Source organism: Stereum hirsutum (assembly GCF_000264905.1).
Source record: "Stereum hirsutum FP-91666 SS1 unplaced genomic scaffold STEHIscaffold_10, whole genome shotgun sequence".
In the NCBI taxonomy this organism is placed as follows: domain Eukaryota; kingdom Fungi; phylum Basidiomycota; class Agaricomycetes; order Russulales; family Stereaceae; genus Stereum; species Stereum hirsutum.
In genome coordinates, this window is record NW_006763140.1 from 1356375 (window position 1) to 1374856 (window position 18482).

Sequence of the window (18482 nt, forward strand, 5' to 3'; positions counted from 1 at the left end):
CAATACAGCCTCTCGCTGTGGGGACAAAGCGTACACAACACAAGACCATGGGAGATATAGGATCTCCTCATTCGTACTCTCGATGTCAAACAAACAGCTCCTTCCGGGTCCTCTTACTTGGTTCTCGGTCATCCTCGCGGGGAGTCTCCTCGTCTTCTTCCCCCGTACGTTCTCGTTTGCGCTTAGACCCCCTCGTTTGTTCAGCTCCCCCGAGCACCAGCTCAACACTCCCACCTCTCTGCTGAGCCCACCCCAGCCCATGTTGACCCCTATCATGTGCCTCCTTAGCTTCCCTCTGTGCCTCAGCTCTCCTCTCCATCTCCGCATTCCACTGGGCCTCCTCCGCTCTTGCCTCATCTGCTCTCTTCTGTGCTGTCTTCTGATCTTTTTCGGCTTCTTCGTTTCTCTTGTGCAGGTCAGCTCTTCTCCGCTCCTCAGCGTTCAGAAGCTTTTGGGCCGCATCTGGATTATTCCTGCACAAGCTGGATGAGCAAATCATCTTGGTATACGGGATAGATCATCACTCACTTATATTCCCGGAGACGTTCCGAGTGGGCTTGCCACCATTCCGGTCTCTCCTTGATCTCTCCAGTGCGCATCTCGCTCTTGATGAATTTGTGGATCTCGTTCTTCGTATACGTGAGGCGCTTCATTGTCTTCTCGCCCTCGCGCAAGTCTGCCTTCAACCCAGAGAGAAGGGAGTGCACCCTCTCCAAGCCTTCTTTGATTTCTGGTTTGTTCGCGACTGCTTTGACCTTCTTGAACGCCTTCTTTAAAGGCTCTCTTAGGTGAGAGTCGGGATGTAGTGTCTCTGTAAGCGTCAACCGAAATGTAACTTAGTCAGGCCTCTAAGAATCGACACACAGATCACTACAAACGAGAAGTGCGACGTACCTTCGACTGATTCTTGCTTGATAAGATTTTCGGCACCTCTAGGTATCAATCCATAGCGCCTCACTCTGAAGGATAGTCATTGGTCAGCACGAAGAAAGGGAACAGTGTCGAAAATGAGAACATACACTGAACTCGGCGGTCTTCTGGGCTGCGATGAACAGCGACCATCGGAGTTCACAGAACCGTCCATGTACAGGCTTTCATCTTGGGAGTAAGAATTGTGGGATTGTGTTGGGGCGCGTGATGGGAACGAGGGCTATCGCGCACAAGAGTTAGCCCTTGGAGGCGATGCGGATTGTCTTCTTAGTATTTAACCAAGACGAATGCTCACCAGTTTGCTCCTGTTGGATATTGGGTGCCGGCTGGGACTAGCTTCAGGTTGAGGTTGAGGTTGAGGTTGAGGTTTCTTGTTCATTCGAGCAGCTGTGCCGCCATGAGCAGGTGTCCGGCTGTGCCGGGGTTGTCTTGCGTCGGGCAGAGGCAATCGAGGTGCTTTGTGAAGACGTTGTGAGCGCCTTGAAGGGGCTGTCGTGTTGTTTGGGGCGGGAGAGATAGCCATGGTGTCAGAATGGGAAAGAGCAAACGCGTTTGTAGTTGTGCGATGGTAGTGGGTGGTGGAGAAGATGTGAGTTGGGTCAAAGCGAGAAGGCAACAAAAGGCCAATACGGACACAAGGACGCGACGCGTGCCGGATGTGAAATTCAACGCGCGACGCGCTCAGAGCGGTGGCGTGGCAAAATGAATATATATTACAAGTAAAATGTACAGCTCTTCTACCTGTCGAGGGGAACCCACTCATCTACAGTATCAAGTGCGTTTCCGTGCAGGAGCGGGCTGCCATGATTGAGGTTGCCAGTCTTGATCTTTGCCGGTCTTCGGCAGTCCTGATCTTTTCGGTGTGGCGTAGCTAAGCTGCTGTGGAGGCGCTTCCGGGACATAGGGCTCTTCGACAGCGTTGGCTTGCGCGGTAGGCTCTGGTGTGGGTGATTGTTGGGAGAGGCCCACCTGCACAGAAGGTGTTGGTTGAGAAGAAACGGGCGTGTTTCTTTCCTCCGAGAGTAGCAGTTGAGGTTTGGGCTGGGGCATGGCTGCGAGCTGTGCTTGGACGCGTTCCTGGGCTATCCGAGCTTCAATAACTCTGGCATTGTGTAGAACGCGTTGTTGGCGGATAATATCGGCTTCGAGTTCCTACCGCACCAGACATTCAGTACCAAGGCCTATGTTTAGGATGAATAGAACTGACCTCAATTGACGGAGGATCAGGCCGCGTATGTGACAGCCATGCAGACCATTGGACTGCACCGACGAGGAATATTAGACTCACAAGCTATACGGTAAACTGAGGCGATTACGCACTTGGTAGTCTTCTCTGTCCACCTATATACGTCCACATGTCCGACCCATCCCTGTAAACCACCTTCCTCTTCGTTCTCGTGGTCATTGAAGCTGTTTTGCCCGCTGAGTCGACTGACTGGACGAGAGAAAAATAAACGCACTGTCTGCATTCGCGGGATACTCAAAGAATTTATTCCCTGCACAAAGGAACTCAGTCACCGACCAGGAAGAGCGCATGAAGGAGAGAGCATGATCCCACCGACCCTCAAGGTCTTTGCCAACAAAATAGGTCTAAGGGATCATATAAGAACCAAAAATTGCACGCAGAGATATTCTAGCTCACGGGACGTCTGAAAGCTTGCCATACGCGTTTGAATACTAGAGACATATTGCAAAGAGGATATTATGATGAGCAAGAGGAAGAGAGAGAGTCGGGTGGGGGTGCGCCGCTAGTCAAACCGATGGTATAATTGAATCAGATATTTTTCGCGGCACAACCATGCATGGCAAGATGGCCGAGCGGTCCAAGGCGTGTGACTCAAGCGAAAGCTTGCCTGAAAACATCAGGTTTCTCATCTTCGTATGAAGGCGCGAGTTCGAATCTCGCTCTTGTCATGTTTTTGCCATCTCAATGCAAGCAATACAAAGCTACCCTCACACACCGTTTAATTTTTGAAGCATTAGCCGGCGAGACCTACAGGTGTTTCGATGGTATCATATTTTGGTAAAATTCCGGGCAGCAACAAGAAGCAGCAAAGATACATGGATGAAGGAGAATACAGGTGCTGACAACTCCGAGACTAGGACAAAACGAGACGGCAGGGCAAAAATACAAAACCACAGGGAAAATAAATAATCAACCACAAATTCAACGTACTTCATCTCAATCCACGATCACCTCCGTCCAGATGCATACCTTCCCCTTAATGTTCGTCTGACTCACCCGACATATGCCCAGGATGGCTGAGCATCTCATAGACCTGTGACTGTTCTGCCTCACTACTCCCGCTAGAATACCGTGGCTGTCCGCTCCCGGAGGCGGGGGAAGGCCTCAAGGGTGTATGATAGGACGTGCGAGGTCGCTTCGAGGTGCGCCGAGAAGTGTGGTCGGGTTCGGTGGGGCCGGGACGCGGTGCTGCATCGTAGTCAGATGATTCGTAGTCAGATTCGTCGTAGTCAGATTCTTCGTCGTCTGCGAATGCGGACGAGTGACTACGTTTTGATTGTCTGGACTGCGAAGGCTGACCAGGGTGTGGCGGGGTACGGACAGGTGGCTGTTGAGAGCGGTGGGGCCCTTGAGGTTGGCGAGGATTAGGTGGGTGTTCGGAGCGACGACCTTGCGGTGGTCGAGGAAGATTTGAATGGGCGTCGGGCAGACGCTGCCTGGGTGGGCGGGCTGGTGTGAGGCGAGAAGGACTAGGAACAGGAGGAGCTAACAGTGGAGGCAATCTGGAAGGGCCAGCCTGTGGTGGTCGACGCGGGTCGGGGAGGCTGGACACAGTGAGGTGATGGGAGGGGCCAGCTCCTGGTGGCACCGCGCGAGTAGACTGCTCAAATAGATAAGCTTTCACTTCCTCCAGGATCGTCTCATTTATTGGCCACTCGGGATATATGTTGGGTTCACCCTGCTGCATGCGCTCGCACCTAGAAGAGACATAACATCGAGAGAATGCACTGGGTTTAGCTGTATGACTACAAAGCATGAGGACCGTAAGGATACGCACCGCTCGGCCTCCATTTGATCCGAAGGTCGTTCATAGTCTCCACCACAAACTATATCATCGCACAAAGGCTCTTCATCCTCATGTAACACCACCAGGACAAGCTTCTCTCCTTCCTCCTCGCTGCAATACACTCCTTCTGGGAGCGTATTAATGTGTCGCCTCCAGACCTGGGTGTACCAATTTCTTTTCCTTGGGGTCGGCAAGGCGCCAGTACTTCGCCCTTCCAGGAGGGCATCCAGCCGCTCACGGTCAGCGCGTGAAGCACGAAGCCGGTCGTTCAACTTCTTCAGATGCGCGTGCATTTGGGTCGCGATCTGCGGCAGCTCCGCGAGGACAGGGTTCACGGCTTCGTCGTCGTCGTCCACAATTTTGTTCATATATTGAAGGAGGTTCTCGACTTTCTTCACCATCGAGTCATCTTCTGCGAGATCGACGTCTGGATCCTCGCCACCAGCAGCCAGTGGAGGCACACCGGTGTCGATATCTTGTTGTTGCGGTTGCTGCTCAGAGGGCATTTCTGGAGCTGGACGTTGGGTTGGAGGAGGCCGCCGTGCCTCAGGTCGGGATTGGGGTCGTGGGAGGGAAGGCCGTGACTCATGGGTTGCTCCCTGTGAGGCTGGCGCAGATCCATGCACTGACGGCAGTCCTCTCAGATCATGGCTGCCTGCACAGAAACCGTTTAAATTCTAGAGAGACAAGAGGAATAAGGAAACAAAGGCGAACCCAGAGCGAGAGCACCATCCTGCGTCAATGATCCTTCTAGATTCGCTCCGTTCTCCAGACGCTCTGCAGCGTTGAGGCCTATGTATGGAGCATTAAGGTCAACATTAAAGCTTGTATGAGCAGAGACACACGAGACGATAACATACCCGGAATTTCCATGTCATCGATGCCAAATGGGTCTTCTGCGGGTGGGGCGGGCTGATCCCTGGGAGGTTCGTCTAGTTGCATCTCTGGCAAGACCTGTTTCTCGCGCCTACTCTCTATGAACGCAATGAATGTGAGATGTTGATGATCATGGAAGAGAGAGAAGAGAACCCACCTTGAACGTCTGAGCCACGGGCTTGCTCATTCGGCATCTCGTCTGACGGAGACTGGTGCCTGTCGTGGGCGAGTCTCAACTGCACAGATATAGACTCCCCAGAAACTATTTTAGATCAGTACAACTGCCAGAAATCTCATGATTGGACGAATAGGGATACACACCTTCAACACTGGACACCTGATACTCCCTGGGAGCAGGTCTACCATTGGCAGCACGGTACGCTGAGATGAGAGGGGTAGCTTGCGCCGGATCCAGAGAAACATCTGCGACCGGGTGCGAAGGTTCAGGTGAGGGTCTGCTCAGGCCCAGCGAAGCAGGCGAAGGCGCGGGTGATGGTGCGAAGATGCGATCTTTGGGTCGATGGGTACGGGGTGGCATGACTACAAATAGGGCAAAATAAGGATGTGGACGATAATCATGTTAGATAGAACGCACCGAGTGACCGCCTAGAGGGAGGTGGAGACGCGAACGGATCAGCGTCCATTCTCCCCAAACGGAGCAATGGAGTGGTTGGGTTCGCTCTATGATCTCTCCCGGGCTGCTGGGGAGCGGCAGCGCCCAACGACGATGGCCCGGCGATGTCGCCTGGGGCTGTTGGAGACGGTAATGTTGGGGTTTGTCGAGGTGGAGGTGGTCGCTTCGAGCGAGTCGTTCGCGAGGTAGCTGGTTGCGTCGGGGGAACCGGAGTGTATCGTTGCCTCGAACGGGTAGTCCTCGAAGGACCTGGTTGTGTGGGGGGCATGACTACAAATATGGCAGAATAAAAATGTGAACGAGGAGTTTGTTAGATAGAACGCACCAAGTGCCCGTGTAGAGGGAGGTGGAGATGCGAACGCATCAACGTCTCTTCTCCCCAAACGGAGCAATGGAGTGGTTGGGCTCGCTCCATGATTGTTCTCGGGCTGCTGGGGAGCGGCAGCACCCAACGACGATAGCCCAGCGATCTCGCCTGAGGCTGTTTGAGGCAGTGGTGCTGGGGTGTGTCGAGGTGGGGGTGGTCGCTTCGAGCGGGTCGTTCGAGACGTAGGTTGCGTCGTCGAGGAAACCGGAGTGTATCGTCGTTTCGAACGGGTAGTCCTCGTAGGACCTGGCTGTGTGGGTGCGTCCTCGTTCTCAATGCTGTGCCATGAGTCAATATGGGACAACAGGATAACGTCAAAGAGCAAGACGCACGGGACACCATCAGGACAGAGTTCGAGGAGTTGCCTTATTATGAGCGCAGATTTGCTGTTGGCCTTGATTTTATTGGCCTACAATGGTCACATACCAATGAGCATGTGTCGCTCAAAAAGGGTGATGCCAGATGTGACACGTACCTTTGCGATCTTTTGGAGCTCAGTGCGAGAAAGGGCTTGAAGGGTGTTGGAGTCCATGATGGTGGTGAGATATCAGATCAGATTGGAATTGGGCGACCAGGGGACGCTGTGGAAAGCAAGGGTTGAAAGAGAAGATGAGGCAGGTGGTGGTAGTGTGTCAAGAGAAGAAGAGACTGAAGTGTCGGCGTTCGTCAGTTTTATAGGCCAAAGGAGAACAAAAGGGCTTTGACCATCTAGATTCTAGATCTGTTGGGAACAATGGGAGTGGCCACAAAGGAGACACGTGGAGACAGATATGAAAACATAGGCACAGCCGCGGCCAAAGATGTGTTGTGTTATCCCCATTTGGACGCTGCTTTGTGTCGCATACGGAAATGGGCAGGTTCCCACTGCCTACAAGTGTAATTTAGTTACATGGTACATTGGTTACAGTTACACATGTTTTGGAGCCCAAGATAAGTTGATATTATGTGTCTAACGTTGTGGGGGCCATAGCGTCAAAACAGCGTTCGACGCCACAGGGCGGCCATATGGTGGCCACACTTTACGACAAAAACTCAACTGTACAGTTCCATAGCTATGGCCCGAGATACTCGGTGGATAGAGTGTCAGTGGTAAAAAGAACCGAGGAGCGGACTCACAATCATGGCTGCTCTCTTGGTCTTCGAGACGACCCATTGAGTATGACGAGACAACAACAGCCAAGCCTATCTCAACTCTTCGACGGGCCTCTTCGTCGATGAAAAAGTTGTATTCCGCAGGAAACAGCGCTCTTATGCTCACCAACTCAGGCTTCACCCAATCGAAACTCCAAATCCAAGTGGGGGACGAACTCGAAGCACCGCCTTGGCAAGAGCTTCCACGTTCAGATGTGGACGCCTCATCTATTGCAAAGGTACGAAGGGCGCGCCTGACTGGTACGTGGTCATCCACTCCAGCAGCATACTCGAGGGTTTCGAGCTCGCGAAGCCGTCAGATGGACTTATTCCACTGGGGTGTAGAGGCGAAGTTCCGCGAGGGCGGCGGCAGAGGCGGCACCATGGTCCTGCGTACATGTAAGTGGGCTCCAATGCAGGCGGTGAGTGGTGGATAACTTACGAAGAAGATACTGCATAAGTTAAAAACAATCATCTTACCCTCGATGAGCTGGTCACAAAGCAACAACTCGTCCCGGACGGTGTGTACGTGAAGGTGTTGGCAAGCCTCTATGAGAACGCGGAATCTCGGCTTGAGGTTGGCGGTTGAAGGATGACTACGTACGACCGACCAGAACGAGGTGGAACCAAGGCACGAGGAGGTCTAGCGTGACGGGAGAAAGAGACGGATGTTCAATGCCAGTAGGATTTAGCTGAGGATAACTTGGGTTTATAGAGCCCAATGCAAGATAATCGAAGGGCTCCAATATCGCGGGGTGTGTACGGTAGAGGACCTTGAATCGGTAATGGGGAATTGAGACGCACTAGTGGCCTCTCATCGCCAGTAATGAGCGGGAGATCGCAAATGGAAGTCGAGGCCTCTCTTATGAGATGGTGAAGAGCCTCTGCCCTCTATAAGGTGAGATAGCCTCGTTAAAGCCCCCGTCAGGTAACTTAGCCAATGGACTCGGAGAGCAGCGTAAGGATGCGTCATGCGTATGGAGTAGTTCTGAGGCTACATTACCGTAGTAAGAAGTTTCAGGCATGGAGAGATGAGGAAGGAGGGCTTGGATTCAGGCATGGGGAAACATGGAACTCGAAGGGTGCGCGGACGATGAAAGCAGAACACCGAACGCTCGAACGCTAGAATTTTGTGAGGATGGCTGGCGGTCAACAAAGAAGGGTAAAATATGAGTGGCCAGTGATTTCCTTCGAGACCAAAATACCACTGTAGTTGCACATCAAGAGTAAAAATGGCTTGAATGATTAACAAGTGACTATCGAGACCCACGAAGAGAAGAAGAAGGGAAGGAAAGGAAGCAAGTTCGTTGCGAGCTGGCTTGAGGGTATCCGTCGGGGTTGCAATATAATTGTAGTCAACACTTTCGGGGATTGAAAAGATAACTGACTCAGCACCGCCACCCAGTGACGCTTCCTGCTCGCTTTCCATCCTCCCGTCATCACCCAGGCCATCCCCCTCGGTCCCTTCTCATCTTCCACGTTCACCAACACCTCTGTTCCACTCAATTGGAAAAAGTCTTTCCCTTCTTCTGCCGCTCTCGTCCTCAAATCCCTCGAAAGCGACCGATAATCCTCTAAGCGCACGCGCCCAGTTCGATAACTGACGTTTGTTGGGAATCAACATGCCCTTCGGTCTTACTATTGGTACGGAGCGAGCGACAGCCCTCCAGGTGCGTTCTTATTTGGAACTAAGTTATGTGGATGGCTTCGCTGACAGGAGCGATAGAACGCGATTCAAGATGAGCTCATCAAGCGGGGCTACAGCCCAGACGCCGGTTCGTATCTCTTTTCATCTCATCTATTCCTCTCCTTCTCTCGCCATTCGGTGGTCGGATACGATGGGATATCGTTGGATAGCGTTGGCAAAGCTCATGGCAGTTAAAAGCTTGCCCTCGGTGAAGGTCCCTTGTGTTGAGGACGTTTGTCACGGCGGGCACTCCAGCGCGTCCTTTTGATGGCGCATGACCCACTTTGAAGACGTTGCAGACCGTGAAGGGCTTAGGTTTGCCCACTCTCTCTCACTAAGCTGCATGTTTGGTGTGCCTCCGGCTCGTATCTGCGTCCATGCCGCCCAATATAACCTTAAGATTTCAGTAGCGAGCATTCACACTGCCTTCCTCATTGCCCACAGATCCCGTCATGGCCGAATATATCACCATCATGATCATAAACAACAAGACTGCACCACAAATATCCAGCGAGTTGGAGGATTGTGAGTGAATGTCATGTGATGTCCGTAATAGCTGTTGCTAATTCGATAATATAGTGATCGGCTCAGATTTTGGTATGCATCGTATCTCCTACGACCCCGTAAATGTATACTCATATTCTTTCTCAGACCGCAGTTTTACCGATTGGCTTTTTGCTGAAGCTGCGAAGGGCGCTCCTTCGGAGCTTATAGGCGACTCACAATCTGCGACTGAGACCCAGTCCACCCAACCATCCGAACCCGCTGCTCGCGACCCTCCCCCTCACATACCACAAGATGCGGCCCGTCGCAACCCCCCAAGCGGACCGCGTAACAGCGCCCCGATATATCAACAAGCCATGGCCCAAGCTCTTCCGTCTTCTTCCCCCTCCCAAAAACGATCAGCCTCCGCACGTTCACCTTCCCCCGGTGGTCACCCGCCGGCAAAGACGAGGCGGACTGACGTACCTGTTGGTCCGAGGGCAATGCTTCGTGATGGTGGAGCTCATAGCGGGAGCGGAGGAGGTTCAAGGAGCTTGATGGATCGTATTGGCGGCGCCGCTCCCGGAAACATGCACCACCAAGCTCACCACCGGAATAGCGGCGGCGGGTTCTCTCGTAGCGACGATATCCAAGCCCGCATCGACAATATCACCTCCGGTTCGCCCCTCGATCCCGCTGCAATGCAGGCGGCTATGCAGGGCGGCTTCATGCCTAACGGAATGGACATGAGCGCTGCTATGGGCATGGGTGCCAACCCTTTGATGTTGCAGGAGATGATGATGAACCAGATGGCGTTGATGGCGCAGATGGCGAATAGTCTGGGGATGATGAACGGTGGAGGATTCGGGCCGCAGGGTTTCCCTGGTATGCCGCAGGATATGGGGATGTACGGCCAGCAGGGGATGAACGGATTCCCACAAGGAGGTCCAGGTCAGCAGCAGCAGCAGCAGCAACAGCAACAGCAACAGCAACAGCACCAAGGTGGTGCCGGTGGAAGAGGCAGAGGTGCAGGAAGAGGAGGACGTGGATCTGGTCGAGGTCGAGGTGGTGCTTCCTCGGGAGGCGACGACCATTCCACTCACCAACATGCCAACGAGGCTTCAAAACCATCCCTTGAACCCCGACCAAACGCTGCCATTCCTATCGTTGCCCCTACGCCTGTACTTCCCCAATCCCACCCGCAGCCTTCAAAATCTACCTTCGCTGTTCCAGAAAGGCCCTTGTCTCCGACTTTGTGCAAGTTCGCAATGAAGTGCACGAATGCGCATTGTAGATGGGCTCATCCTTCGCCCGTCGCTACCGATCAGAGCGGTGTGGTCTTGAGCAACGAGGCGTGTGAGGCGGGCAGAAATTGTGTTGACAAGGACTGCGTCAAGGGCCATGTTAGCCCTGCTGCCGTCAATCCTGCTCTCGGTGAGCTCGTTTTCTCTCATTTTCCCTTTTGGCTATCCTCACTGACTGTCATCTCGCCATCATCTAGCCGTGGAACACGTTCCGAAGAGCGCTCCGCCCGCACCTGTCTCGACATCCTCTCCTATCGCCTGCCGCTACGGCGCCTCTTGCACCCGTCAAGCCACAGGCTGCCCCTACCAGCATCCCGCCTCTTCCACAAAGCCCAATCACTTTGCCCAACAATGTCGGTTTGGAGCGGGTTGCACGCGTGCGACTTGTCCCTTCCAACATCCTGAGGGACGCGTCTTGCCTGGTTCCTTCCATCGTGGTCTCTCGACCACCGGGCCCATGGTCAACGTCTCGACGCCGGCCACTGGCTCCATTGGGGCATCCAGTCATCATCGTAGCATGACGTTCAATAACGCTGCTACAGGTGGTGTACCGAGTCGCGCGAGTACGGAGGGTTTGAGCGGGAAGGAGGATTTGGAGAAGAGGATGAAGGAGATCGAGGAGAAGAAGAGTGAGGCGGAGAGAATGGTCAAGGAGGCGGAGGATAAAGCTGCGGCTAAAGGTGGGGAGAAGCCTGCTGTCGCTATCACTGCATAAGAGCGGCCAGTTCGAGCGCGACGCTGGCCGCCGTTGAGGCACCAGCGAGCGGACAGGTTGTATGAATCCACAGTTTGTTTGAGTTACTTTCCATATCTTTCTTTCTTCCTTCACTTCACCGACACGACCACGTACAGGCTCTCGTCTCACCCTCTTCTCTATTCTTGACGATAGCCATGGCTCATCGCTCAGACCATCCAGCAACAAACTCGTCTGCTATATATTGTCCCTTATTTCCATTCTGCTCTCATACTCGGTCGAAGTTTGTCTGTAGTGCCCCAAGGGATTATGATTTCAAGCTCATGGTATAGCTACGCAGTCAGATTTTTTCCTCTTTACTTACACTTTTTTTTTGCGGTTGGGAGACTGGAGAGGGATTGCGTGCGTCGGGGCGGAATAAAGATTTCTGCGCCGCTGTCGGCTTCCAAGACGTCCGCCAAAGACGCGGACGTCGACATTCTCCCACCCTTTTCTTGTTCGAATTGTGAACATCATAAACTTCGAGCTTCAAGCTTCCAGCCTCAAAAACGGTCAGAAACCATGATCTGTCAAGCTCCTGTCCTGTCGAGGAGCTCTAGTGCGCCACACAGCCAACGCCACCCGAAAGCCTTCCGAACTCAGTTCACCGTGCGACGCCATGCTCCACGGTTGACCTTGGCTTTATTACAACCACTTCTCTTTTCCAGGAGTCTCCATCTTTTTGGCGGCCTCGTCGCAATAATGCCGCTTCGCTCAAGCCGTTGACGAGTGCATCTCCCTACTGCTGGCGTATATTCTAAACCGTCCTGGTTCACGATATTTTAGTCGCCAGTGAACCTGACTCGGATCAGCTCTGAGTCGAAACCTCTTGATGGGCTTGAGGGCTCTGGTGCGTTTTTCCAGGCTTAATAATTGTCTTGGACACCATCGGCTTTGTTGGCGCAGAAAAGTGACTGCCACGAGTACCAGGGCTTGGGGGCTGCCCAACTTCTTGCCAGCACCAAAGAATTCCCTGTCGGCAACGCAAACGGTACATCGGCCAGCGGGATGATGAGGATCCTGTTATGTTTCTTCTACACCACTGAGGCTACTGTCACTGAGGCTTTCAGGCTAGTGTGTATCGAACTGTGAGGCCTTCCGAGAATTATGTCGACGGTACGTCGGTTTTTGTCGTCCAAAGTTTTGGAACACTAGTATTCCGACTGGTACCTAGGAAATTGTGCAACCCACTGGAGTATATGATGGTATATCCTCTATCGCCATGCCTCCCACCCTATCTTCTCTTGTTATGGTGGTTGCTGTCGAAGCCATTGTACTAGAGGGCTTGGTTAGGAGCCGAATTTCTTTAGATTTGTTGTGCATATGCGACAGTGGGCCCCTCTTCCACATTTGTCCACCCGTAGCCTGCAACCGATGAGAAATCTCCTTTCGTTTCTGTGTACCGCCAGCGACATCTCTCAGCCCATCCTACCCGGTCACCGAGTCGGCCTCTTATGTTCTCGTGAGTTGAACTCTCTTTCAAATGTGGCTGAAGTCTGACCAGTCTATAGAAAGCACGGTAGCCTATTAGATGATTGATGGACGCCACGATCTGCAGATATCCGGTACGACTCCCTGCGAACAACAGCCAATGACCTTCCAGCTCCTAGCTTCATACCACTCACAACTTCCGCAAGCACGCCATTCTTCGCATCTTCAAGAAGACGATGTTGTTGATTGTGGCGTCGGACTATCAGGTGGTGGACTACAACCACCGGTATCATGGCACACTGCCAAGCTACGCAATTTGATACCCAAATCTGGAATATTGCTATCGAGTCAATCAGATCCTGAACTTGACAAGGCCAGAGGACGATACGTCCGAGCTCGTGCTAGCTGGTAGCTGACCAGGCTCGATTGGTGCGATCGCCAGAGGATGGGGTGGCCTGCGAACTGTGGTACCAGAACACTGGTGGGGCAGAACGGTCAAATATACGCACCTCCGGGACCCGCTCCCGTCTGAACTTAGAACTTGCAGCCAAGTCTGGAATACCTCGAGATGAGGATCCTGAGGATCCAGGGGATGAAGATCACGATGCTCCTCGAGTCGGTTGAGTGGAGCTTTCGAAGGCTTTCGAACGATAAACATTCGAGGGGTATTGGAAGTCCGCATACCGACCCAATGAGAGAAGACAGAAGGGAGCCTGGTGGGTTCCGCTAGCCAAGCTTCGAGATTATCCGGCGATGAGTGTCGATCCGACTTTGGCCGAGCATAGACACGCTAGCCACCATCCCAGGCCTACTGAGCTGCAGCTTCACTAGTGTAAGCATGTCGAGCAAAGAGCAGCAATCTCGCAATCTCGTACGAGCCATGAATTTGCTGCCAACAGAGTTCAATCGAACACGTTTGCCATCGCCTACTGAGTAGACCGCTTTGAAAGTGAGCAGCAGTAGCGACTAATGACCCGCAAGGTATGCCCTTTCCGATTGATGACCAAGTCCAAGAGGAGACCACGCGAAGGACACGAGAAGGACTCGGAGCAACCTACAAAGTTGAGGCTGCCGGACGTCGAGGATAGAACATTCTCACCATGCAATATAGACCACAATAGGCAAAACTTCTGTAGATCGTGGAGTTGAGGAGAAGGAGACGAGTAACCCCACCTACGAGTGAAATTCACGTCCCGACTGGCCCTCTACCATCAGAAATCGGTGTCGCAGACCATATGTAGAATGCCCTATGGCTATGCATTGCGTAGGGTAATACACAGTGATAGGCAGGTCTGTGACCTATGACGCCAGCGAGGAGCCTGAGATGGATGAACAGACATATTCCTTGAGGTACCTCGGCCCAAAGCAGCCTACTTGCCACCTCGCGAGGGTCCCACACTGCATCTTGTGGTCCTGGTGCATCTCAGGTTGGCCTCGGTCTAAAGTTAAGCGTACAGCATTGAGCGGGTGATGAGTGTGCGATGGACATACAAAGTAGTCGATGAGGTTCCGCCGAAAGGGCCTCCACTAGGAAGAGGTCACATTCGGTGTGTCCTCGGAATCCCACGGAATGGAGACACTCACATTGGTGGGAGAAGCGAATGGATCAGAATCAGCGCGAGCTGCGGTTCGAGGGACCCCTGGGCTTCGTAGGAGGAAAGCAGTCTTTTCCTGGCGTAAATATATCTGGAGAGAATAACGGGGGTCAGAAGTCCAACTCGGAGCATTCTTCGTCTATAATCGTACATGAGCGTTGGGCCGAACGGCGGCGAAGACCAGTATTAGGAAGTATGCCAGAAAGCAAGGGAGGATCACCGCGGGCGACCATTGTATTGTTTTGGAGAGAATGTCATATTCTGAGGGTTTTCGTCGGGAAAAGACCAGAAACGACCCTCCAGGAGGTACCGCTGCAGTGAGGGTTGAGCTCAATGAAAATTACCGCACAAATCACGGCGAACATGAAGTACATGCTTCTCAGGCAAAGCGGGGAACGGTCTGCACTCATTCTCCACCATGAACATCAACATTGACAGCCCAATTGAAGTATAGTGGACTGCGCATCCAGAAAGTGAGATTATTCGCGCACTTGCTGCAATGTGACGACCGCAACGTCCATCAGTATTGACCGGGCATAGCGGAAAATACGGTTTGGTTGCAGTCCAGATCAGAGCGTGGACGTGATACATAGGCAGCCATTTTGCTCAATGTGAACAGCAAAAGCCCATAATTGTGGTCTATGAGCCAGAAAGACAGCGCAAAACGACCTGGCCCATCAGGAGAGGCGTGAAGAGATCGACAAACAGCATCCCACCGTTGAACGCACGGGCTAGAAACGAGGCCTCTTGCTGAAGTAATGGCTTGCGTAGAATGAATGACATCAGTGCATGATGTCTATGCGTACCCTTGCCACGATTGTGCCAGCGCAAATGCAAGACGGCGAGCGGACGGGTGTCACTGTGCAGTATCACGACGTCAAGGTTGATGGTGAATGGGCAAGGTGAGCCAGGCTGTCACGAGACATAAATGCCACGACGTTACTGCGTTGCTGGTGCATGCGTGATAAACTGATTGAACGCTGTAGAGAAATGCACATCAGCGATCAACAGGATTGAGGCGTCAGGATTGCGATTGAAGGACCTGTCCCGCCGGTCCAATTGGTGTAAAGGGCAAGGTAAAGGGCACCACTGTCATGATCGCCGTTCCCGAGTCAACGAGCGATTTCAGCTGTCATAGTCTGCAGCAGAGACCGCACTGATCACAGCAGACTCGTGAGGTGGAAAATGGCCAACCCTGCCCGGTCAACCCGGCAGAAAGCTTCGTAAACCACCACCAGGAAAGTAATGAGCCCGCATTGCCTTGGTCCTATGATATGTCCGCGCCCCGCAGAGCGCCACAAAGCTGTCGAAGTCCCCGAAAGGTCATCCAGCGAACAGATCACAACGCTTCTTCGCATCGGCGGAATAGCCGAGCACACCCACTCAAAACGCTTAATTCCCCTGCTATGCCCATAAGTGACGATCTGTTCCCCGCTCAGAAACGTGCGGATAGAGTGATAATGCGTGTGGATTGGGAGCTCATATGCGGAGCGCTGAGTGCTGAGTGGAAGGAGGCAAGGGGTTTTACATAAAGATACCTACCGAGTCGCTGGTGAGGATGAACCTCGGGGCCACGCGATGCGGAGGCGGAACTTGACGATCGACGACTCAAAGGTAAAGATATGCTGGATGAGCGTTGGAGTTGTTGGAGATTTAGAGCCGGGGATTAACCTGTGTGGATGGGATGGAGGTCAGCTTACGTCGAGATAAGTATACAGGAAGAAGACAACGGATGGGTGGATCACGAATGAAGTGGGGATAGAGGAGTCCTATGACCGCAAATAATCATCCACAGGAAGTGGAGTATGGAGTATCTCATACGTGTCGCAACTTTCGAGAGAGAAGTGTGGCTTGGAGGGTGTTGATCATTCTTGGTACGGGAGATAGGTTAGCGAAGAACAAGCGCATGGATACCTGTGCCAGCTCGGGGAACGCAGATGGCTGCAAGACGTACTGAAGTGCCGTGCTGTAAATCAGAAGCATAACATGGGTGGAAACGCTATATCTGCTCACCACAAACACGCTCCCCAAAGAGTAAACGGGACGGATATGTTTGCCTTCCGTTTAGCAATAAGCGTGTGGCGGTCCTCCAGGGCGTATACGACGCGGCCTGTCGCCCGTGTTTGCCACGCGATTTGGTCGCTGTAGCTGCCGTCCCCGAAAATTCAGAATCAATAACTAGAAGGTCTAAGCGCATGAAAACAGCCTCGTGTCGGCGTCGCAGAAGGTCACTCCCATAAATCTGCTTCCATTTCAGGTCGAGAACACGTCCCTCACGCTACCTCCAGATCTTGCCGGGGCCTGGTGAGTCTAGTAAGCCCAGCGAAATGGCTACTCGGAGTCGATGAATGAACCACGCGAGTACAACGAGGACAAAGGTAATTTCTTTTCTGGGTAGGAAGTTTCCGTAGAGCTGGTAGGCGGCCAATCAGGTATCGAGGTATAGCGATTCGATCTGATGTTGTCGTAAAGTTAAGACACGGGAGTGTTTTCAACGCTTCGGCATACGGCGCCACCCTTCCTATAATACTTGGACGACACGAGGCAATCTTCAACATTTCTGAGCTCGAGCTCGTGACCGGCAAGATGAAGATGCATGCTTGATATTTCGGGCATTCATTGATGTGGCACATGAGCATACCCAGAAGAGGCCTGAAGATTCAGAGGCGTGATACTAGTCAGTGGAGGTAGTCTGAACCTAATATAAAGGATCGCTGTGGCTCAAGGGGGGCCTTCGGAAATATGCAGCGCATCTAGAGCGATACCTTTGTCTTTTCCTCCTGAGATGCCGGTTCGAAGTCCTGAGTCATGGTTTATTAAAAGAACAAAGCACATTCAGTACTGCTTTGACTGTTTGAAAGGGCGACCCAACGGCTTACCGGTGAGGTCCTTTATTCCGATCGAAATATTTAAGAGGACGGAGGACGGAAAGGAAGAATGTAAAGCGGGAAGTATAACTTTGCGTATGGAAACCAGAGCAGCAGGTAGCAGCAAGGTGATACATATCTCGCTATCGAGTCTCGACATCCCGCTGCAGCGAGTCGTCACGTTACGCCTCACTTCACCTCTCGTACAGTCCACGGTCCAAAAGTAGACATGAATACCGTCCTCGCCATCACGCAAAGCAAGTACGTGAAAGAGAGTCCCGAGCCGGGCCAGCGTCCTGTGTCCTGTATACATACCCTCGCACGGGTCTCGAACAACTTGAGCTCAACTCCGCGATCGTAGCGCCAACGGCGGAATAGGCCACTCGTTTGGTATGTATGTATGTGGTCGAACATAGCTTTCTGATGGAAGGCCCCATACATCATCACATCACCATAAATCTGCTGGTATCATAGTTTCCAGCTTCAGTTCATCCGACGCTGTGAACCAGATATCAACCCGAGGATGGATCAGAGCAGCCAACTCCATAATAACCCTCCAAACCTTCGTGGAATCAGCGCCATAACCACTGGGCGCAGCTACGACATCTGCATCATTGAACTTGCCTATCGCAGGCCCGATAGGTCCACAAGCCCGAGATTGCTATGCCATCATCATATTTATTAGGTTCAACGGAACACTGCGTGGTAATATTTGGGTGGCGCCGCTCGGTTCTGAGTCTGCTACCCATAGCGAACATCACCGTCACCCATCATTCTTCCTCCCCCTAGGAGATCCTTGGTTCACAGGGGCTGGGCGCAACACCGTCCTCAGAGAGCGTTACGCTTCCGAGAGTATCGCCACCGAATGCACAAGCGTGTCGTAAGGGGTTCGCATTCGGATACTGGTTAAGTTAGGAGCCCAGGCTGGGAGCTAGGAAGGCCTGAGTTGATGTTGACCGTGACGCTGATCTCCGTGTGATATAGTGCCACAGCATGGAAGATTTCTGGATCTGAATCAAAGCACATAAGCTAGAGCTAGGGCAGGAAGGAAGAGCCAATCCCGAGGAGCGACAATCATCAGGGCGTCAATTGTGTCGGAGTGCGTCATACGACGCACCAACCAGGTACAGCGACTGCAGCTCGAGTTCGAAGTAACACCAATAGGTGTACTGTGCGCTATGTGGCGGTGCGGTTAGACGACTCTAACACGGGTCATCCAGACTGAGATGTTACATGGTGCATAGACAGGCGAACAATTGTGCAGGCCGAAACATCCCTTGTTGCTGTCAAGCGTGCAACATCGTACGATGCGATTCAACGCAAGAAGAGAGAGTAATACCTCCAACAAGGTATGCGGTTCCAGGTAAAGGTAGCCAAAAACGGGCACGTGCAGCTGAAGCGCGTATGTATGC

The 18482-nt window shown here is 52.7% G+C and overlaps 6 protein-coding genes and 1 non-coding gene across 7 annotated transcripts; 4 read left to right on the forward strand and 3 right to left on the reverse strand.

Annotated features, from left to right (window-relative positions):
* Positions 1-85: 85 nt before the first annotated feature.
* STEHIDRAFT_158752 (uncharacterized protein) lies at positions 86-1453 on the reverse strand (the record flags this gene model as incomplete). Its single annotated transcript, XM_007306108.1, has 5 exons — positions 86-473; positions 529-811; positions 895-959; positions 1020-1150; positions 1226-1453. The coding sequence occupies 5 exons, from the start codon at positions 1451-1453 to the stop codon at positions 86-88; spliced, it is 1095 nt and encodes a 364-aa protein (XP_007306170.1).
* Positions 1454-1682: 229 nt separating this feature from the next.
* STEHIDRAFT_122959 (uncharacterized protein) lies at positions 1683-2601 on the reverse strand. The gene is made up of 6 exons (XM_007306109.1): positions 2573-2601; positions 2493-2520; positions 2391-2426; positions 2251-2340; positions 2138-2190; positions 1683-2082 (listed from the first exon to the last, which is right to left on the reverse strand). Exons 4-6 carry the CDS (start codon positions 2333-2335, stop codon positions 1702-1704), a joined length of 519 nt encoding a protein of 172 aa, XP_007306171.1. The 5' UTR covers positions 2336-2340; positions 2391-2426; positions 2493-2520; positions 2573-2601; the 3' UTR covers positions 1683-1701.
* A 133-nt stretch (positions 2602-2734) lies between these two features.
* STEHIDRAFT_t187 lies at positions 2735-2844 on the forward strand. The gene has a single exon. It is a non-coding gene; the product is annotated as a tRNA-Leu (tRNA).
* Positions 2845-3152: 308 nt separating this feature from the next.
* On the reverse strand, positions 3153-6371 carry STEHIDRAFT_158754 (uncharacterized protein; the record flags this gene model as incomplete). Its single annotated transcript, XM_007306110.1, has 10 exons — positions 3153-3873; positions 3954-4617; positions 4677-4754; positions 4823-4936; positions 4996-5100; positions 5160-5378; positions 5434-5742; positions 5798-6117; positions 6172-6248; positions 6315-6371. 10 exons carry the CDS (start codon positions 6369-6371, stop codon positions 3153-3155), a joined length of 2664 nt encoding a protein of 887 aa, XP_007306172.1.
* Positions 6372-7089: 718 nt separating this feature from the next.
* On the forward strand, positions 7090-7559 carry STEHIDRAFT_158755 (uncharacterized protein; the record flags this gene model as incomplete). Its single annotated transcript, XM_007306111.1, has 2 exons — positions 7090-7369; positions 7432-7559. The coding sequence occupies 2 exons, from the start codon at positions 7090-7092 to the stop codon at positions 7557-7559; spliced, it is 408 nt and encodes a 135-aa protein (XP_007306173.1).
* A 1033-nt stretch (positions 7560-8592) lies between these two features.
* On the forward strand, positions 8593-8852 carry STEHIDRAFT_158756 (uncharacterized protein; the record flags this gene model as incomplete). The annotated part of the gene is made up of 2 exons (XM_007306112.1): positions 8593-8640; positions 8697-8852. The coding sequence occupies 2 exons, from the start codon at positions 8593-8595 to the stop codon at positions 8850-8852; spliced, it is 204 nt and encodes a 67-aa protein (XP_007306174.1).
* Positions 8853-9109: 257 nt separating this feature from the next.
* STEHIDRAFT_158757 (uncharacterized protein) lies at positions 9110-11159 on the forward strand (the record flags this gene model as incomplete). Its single annotated transcript, XM_007306113.1, has 4 exons — positions 9110-9182; positions 9237-9254; positions 9309-10574; positions 10642-11159. 4 exons carry the CDS (start codon positions 9110-9112, stop codon positions 11157-11159), a joined length of 1875 nt encoding a protein of 624 aa, XP_007306175.1.
* Between the last annotated feature and the right edge of the window lie 7323 nt (positions 11160-18482).

Excerpts from the sequence above, each read along its gene's own strand:
- STEHIDRAFT_122959 (XM_007306109.1), bottom strand. The coding sequence starts at position 2,335 with ATGACCACGAGAACGAAGAGGAAGGTGGTTTACAGGGATGGGTCGGAC. Across the intron at positions 2,191-2,250 it reads TGGACAGAGAAGACTACCAA|TCCAATGGTCTGCATGGCTG; the intron begins GTGCGTAATCGC and ends TCGTCGGTGCAG. Across the intron at positions 2,083-2,137 it reads CTGATCCTCCGTCAATTGAG|GAACTCGAAGCCGATATTAT; the intron begins GTCAGTTCTATT and ends CTGGTGCGGTAG.